Below are 5,493 nucleotides of genomic sequence, written 5' to 3'. Positions count from 1 at the left end.
ACAAGCAATTGAGAGCATTTTGTGAACAAATCCAGTTCCTATTCCCAATATGGGTTGCAAATATTTTCTGTAGCATAAGGCTTTACTTCTTGTTTGAAGGTTGGCAAATTCAAGGACAGATTTTACCCGCTTGCTATATTTCTACTAGCAAACACGAATCTTCTACTAACTTTTAGGGATGAAATGCAGGAATAAATTGACCCCCCCCCCCCAAAAAAAAAGTTTGCTTTTTTAAAGCTCTCTTTAACTTATTAAACTAACAAGGTTTAAATAAAATCAATAAAGTAATAAAGTGAAATGTAGCATTTTTATTTCTTGAAACAAGGTTGTTTTAGGCAGATACAAGGTTATTATCAGATAAGATCTGAAGAAATAAAAATTTTTTTTAATCTTCAACTTGAACCTGTATTTTCTTTATTATCATTACTTATAATGTTGAAAACAGAAAGCTTTGTAATTTTTAACCGAGGGAATGGCTCACCTCAGAAGTCTTATCTTTATTCTTTTTTTCTTTCAACTTTTATTTTAAGTTCCAGGGTACATGTACAGGATGTACAGGTTTGTTATGTAGGTAAACATGTGCCATGGTGGTTTGCAACACAGATGAACCCATCGCCTTGGTATTAAGCCCAGAGTCCATTAGCTATTCTTCCTGATGCTCTCCCTCTCCCTACCCCCACCCCCACCCCCAACAGGCCCCAGTGTTGGTTGTTCCTCACCATGTGTCCATGTATTCTCATTGTTCACCTCCTACTTATAAGTGAGAACACGTGGTGTTTGGTTTTCTGTTCCTGTGTTACTTTGCTGAGAATAATGACTTACAGCTTCATGCACGTCCCTGCAAAGGACATGATCTTGTTCCTTTTTATGGCTGCATAGTATTCCATGGTGTGTGTGTACCAGATTTGAAGAAATAAAATTTTAAGAACATTGTTTGAAAGAGCATTTTCTGTAAGAAAATTACAAGGGGGGCATTTCCTGCAAGAAAATTAACAAGAGACAGGGCTGCTGGCTTCCTAGTCCCACAAATTGTAAGAACTGCAGTTACAGGAATTTTATAATGGTGGCTGATTATGTGAGTATATGTTTGTGTATATGTGGAAAAAGTAGAGGATTTGAGAAAAAATACTTTAAGCTCTTTCATTGGTGGACAGACTCTGGGATTGGAGAAGAAGAATCACGTTGGCTTGATTATGCTTCTAGGATGATATCCTACATCAACCAATAAAACCTCTTTGAGTGTGTGCCTACTGTGGAATTGAACTGTGTTAGCTGCTAAAGGTTGATGTAAAAATTAAAATGAACAAGCAACAAGGCCTTGTCTTCAAAGACTACATGGCCTAACTGAGGACACCACATGGGTAGGCAGAGCAAAAGAGTTGTCAACTATTTTGTCATTAAATGACAAGAGCCAAATTAGTAATGTTGGGGCAAAAGTCAGAGGGGGCAGAACTAAAGTCTTCATGAAAGAGATGGGAATTGGAGGGTAGTGATTCTGACAACCAGGAAAGCAGGGAAGATACTGCAGAGAAGTGGTTTAGAAAAAGGAGCAGAGGTGGAAAAGCCCAAGAAAATCTTCTAGGTTCAGTGTGTAGGTCATAAGAGGGAATGAGATGGTCCCTGCAAGGAGAGAGTGACATAAGACACTCTTGTGTCAATTGTGGAGGGCTGTGAGTGTCAGGCTAAGGAGTGTTAATCTTCTTCCTGTAGGCAATGGGGAAACATTGAAAACTTTTGGAGACGGGATCACCAGAATGAAAGTAGTGGTTTAGAAAAATTATTCTAGTGGTGGTGCAGAGAAGGGATAGAATTGGGAGAATCTAATGGCAGGGATACCTGAAAAAAAAATTTCCAGGAATAATCAAGAAGGTCAATTAGATGGGCATGGTGGAAAAACAGGTATCAAAAATGATTTTCAGACTTTGAATTCGGGTCACTGGTAGTAGAATACAGAACCACACAAATTCTGTTAAGTTCAAAGAAAAGTGATGATATTGATGAAGATCCCTGAATTGGGTGATCAGCATGTCCTAAGGGTCTCTGAGAAGCAGGAGGGCCTGAAACTGGGCCCTAAAGCGTCCGAAAAGGATGATCTAGCTCCAGGCCATCCACCACAGCAGTCACTGAACATGTGGTCACATGTAACTATTAACTTAAAATGTACCTAGTCGGATTGAGATATGCTGTAAGTATAAACTACATATCAGATTTGAGAGTTAGAACAAAAAAAAGAACACGAAAGTTCTCATAACATTTAAATATTCGTTACATGGCAAAAAGATATTTTGGATGTATTGCGCTAAATAAAATATGCTACTAAAATTAATTTTACCTTAAGATTGTGTTTCTTATATAGCTACTAGAAAATATACTTACATTGTATTTCTATAGGACATTGCTGATCTAGACCTTCACAGTAAAGCGCACTAGTGTAGCACAATACAGCACAGTAAAACAAACACACACACACACTTCATAGTTCAATGAGTTTTACTCCATCCATTCAGTCTGAAGTCTTTTAAAATGTGTCTTGCATTTTGTGAGGGTATTTCTGAATTTTGTGAGCAGGGTTTATTGTAGTGATCCATTTGTTTACTTTATCCAAAACTTAGGTTATTCCATCTTACTGAACATTTGGCTCTTTTTCTCAACCAGCAGATGATGCTACAGCTGACAGTCGCAAAACTTACACTCTAACTGATTACTTAAAAAATACTTATAGACTGAAGTTATACTCCTTACGATGGATTTCAGGTAAGAATTTTTTGGGTAGGGCAGATTTTGTGCTTACGTTCATTCTAGTTAGGTTGAGATGTAGGGTGCTTTTATGGCACTCAGAAGAGGTAATCCTTGTTTTTAAAAACTCTATGGAGAGTTTTTGTTTTTTGTTTTTTTTTTTCTACTTGAAGTGCAAAGGGAGAAAGACTGAAAGAAATTCAAGTATTTCTTTGACATGTACAATAAAAAATTAAATGTGAATTGAAACCTTGACAATAATGATGAAAAAATGAATGAATGTTAGTATAATATCATTCATGTTTTCTCAACTTAGAAATGCCTATTTGGTATTTGTGAACTTAAATTGTATTCTATAATTTTCAGCTTATGAAGATGTTTAGTAACAACTTGAAATTTTGATCTGGTTGTTTTCTCTCTTTAGATCATGAATATCTCTACAAACAAGAAAATAATATCTTGGTATTCAATGCTGAATATGGAAACAGCTCGGTTTTCTTGGAGAACAGTACATTTGTATGTTTAATCACATAATTAATTCACGCATAGAATTCTGGGGATTTTTTTCATTACCTTTGAAATCACGAGTACTGTCATTTCTCAACCTGTTGGACTATTTCTGCAGCATATGGCAAAGTGGATCTTTCTCTCCTTCTTGAAATGCTCCCTGCCTTGACTACTTTTTAGTCTCCTTTGACGATTGCTCTTCCTCTGCCCATATTTTTAAATGTAAGTGTTCCTTGGGGCTCCGTCTTCATTTGCCTCCCTCTTCACTTTGCATGCTCTCCTTTGGTGAATTTCATGCAACCCCACAGCATTACTGCCCTCCTCTCTGACTTGACTCTCATATACACTCACTTAACAATAACCTTCTCCCAGATCTAAACTTTAATTTCTAATAGACTGCTGGCTCCTACATGTGGATTTCAAACTCAAAATCCCAAGCTAAACTGGTTATCTTTTCTCAGCTGTCCTAGCACACTGAAAGCATCTTATTCTTTTTCGTGAGTTCCCAGTATTGGTAAAAGTTACTTAATTCTCCTCCAAGCCACTTAAGCTAGAAACCTCGGAATCATCATTGACTCATGTCATCCCCCACAGTAGGTGACAACAGACCCTCTCAATTCTCCCTCTGCATGTCAGGTATATCGCAGTTTCCATTTCCACTGGACAGTCCTTGCTCAAACCCTCGTTTAATCTTGTGGTAGTGAGTGCTCTAACTTGTGTCCCTATCTGCATTCTGCCCTCCCCACATCCAGGCTGATACCAGCCCTCCGTCCTTCCCTCTCATTTCAGCCACTGTGTCACCAGAGTATCTTTGTAAAAGATAGATATGATTCTATCACTTGCAAAAACATAGGTCTAGTTCCACATCTTATATTTAGGTCCCAACTATTTTTCCAATTTGTTGTCCTCTCACCTTCCATTGTCTGACACCAGCGCCCCCACAAACTATATTCAGATTACACATGACCCTTAAGGAGTCTCTAAACATGACGTCCTTTCCCATGCGTGGCATTTTGCTCACGCTCTTCCCACTGTTGAGAAAGTTCTCTTTTCCTCATCCTAACTCTCACAGGCATCTTTCCTCTTCAGATTAATCCTTCCCTTTCTGGCTTTCTAACACTGATCACCACCCACCTGGCATCATGGTCATTTGTGTGGGTGAATATGCCACCTCTGCTAGATTAGGAACTCCCAAGGCAAAAGCCACATGTCTAGAACAATACCCCCTATGAAGTAAGTGCACAGTGATGGCAATGAAATGGAATTGTTCAATTTTTCTTTGTTCTTCTTGTTTCACAGGATGAATTTGGACATTCTATAAATGATTATTCAATATCTCCTGATGGGCAGTTTATTCTCTTAGAATACAACTATGTGAAGGTAACAGAAATGCTTTCTTACTGTAACATTTAAATAATCCAAGATTATTGGATTATTTGCTATGTTATAACCGATTTCAAGTGTATGGATACTTAAAATTAACATCTAAGTAACATCCAAGATTATTGGATTATATGCTATGTTATAACCGATTTCAAGTGTATGGATACTTAAAATTAATATCTAAGTAATGTCATGGGCACTAAAACTCATTAATTCAGAATCAGAGTCATTCTCATTCTTAAAGACAAGTCCAATGTTTTAAAAGAAATTCATTTTTAGTGCTTTCAAATACTAAAAAGCACAGGTAATATTATATTGTACTTATATGTACTAATAATGTAAGTCAATAAAAATTTTTACTTATACACATATTTAAAAATAAGTTTACATGTCTGATTTGTACAGTTAATGGCAGAACCCTTTATTTCCTTTGTCACAGCTTTATGTGTAGTAGGATCCTCCATAAATATATGTTTTTAAAAGAGTTAAAGTTGGGCATAGTGGCATGCACCTATAGTCCCAGTTACTTAGAAGAGGAGGCTGGGCCGGGCGCGGTGGCTCAAGCCTGTAATCCCAGCACTTTGGGAGGCCGAGATGGGCGGATCATGAGGTCAGGAGTTCGAGACCATCCTGGCTAATACGGTGAAACCCTGTCTCTACTAAAAAATACAAAAAACTAGCCGGGCGACGAGGCGGGTGCCTGTAGTCCCAGCTACTCGGGAGGCTGAGACAGGAGAATGGCGTGAACCTGGGAGGCGGAGCTTGCAGTGAGCTGAGATCCGGCCACTGCGCTCTAGCCTGGGTGACAGAGCCAGACTCCGTCTCAGCCTCCCGAGTAGCTGGGACTACAGGCGCCCGCCTCGTCGC

General features: G+C 38.4%; 1 protein-coding gene across 2 annotated transcripts in view; it reads left to right on the top strand.

Annotated features, from left to right (window-relative positions):
- Window positions 1-5,493, top strand: part of DPP4 (dipeptidyl peptidase 4) — an 86,334-nt gene that overhangs the window by 26,938 nt on the left and 53,903 nt on the right. Inside the window, exons 3-5 of one of the 2 annotated variants that reach the window (XM_023217337.2) lie at window positions 2,659-2,754; window positions 3,161-3,252; window positions 4,543-4,623. In XM_023217337.2, coding sequence (XP_023073105.1) covers window positions 2,659-2,754; window positions 3,161-3,252; window positions 4,543-4,623 — 269 coding nt within the window. Of the gene's footprint in view, window positions 1-2,655; window positions 2,755-3,160; window positions 3,253-4,542; window positions 4,624-5,493 lie in introns of both variants that reach the window. The other variant, XM_023217336.2, reaches the window with a different exon arrangement.

Source organism: Piliocolobus tephrosceles, chromosome 11 (genome assembly GCF_002776525.5).
Source record: "Piliocolobus tephrosceles isolate RC106 chromosome 11, ASM277652v3, whole genome shotgun sequence".
NCBI lineage: Eukaryota > Metazoa > Chordata > Mammalia > Primates > Cercopithecidae > Piliocolobus > Piliocolobus tephrosceles.
This window is presented reverse-complemented; position numbering and strand designations above follow the sequence as displayed.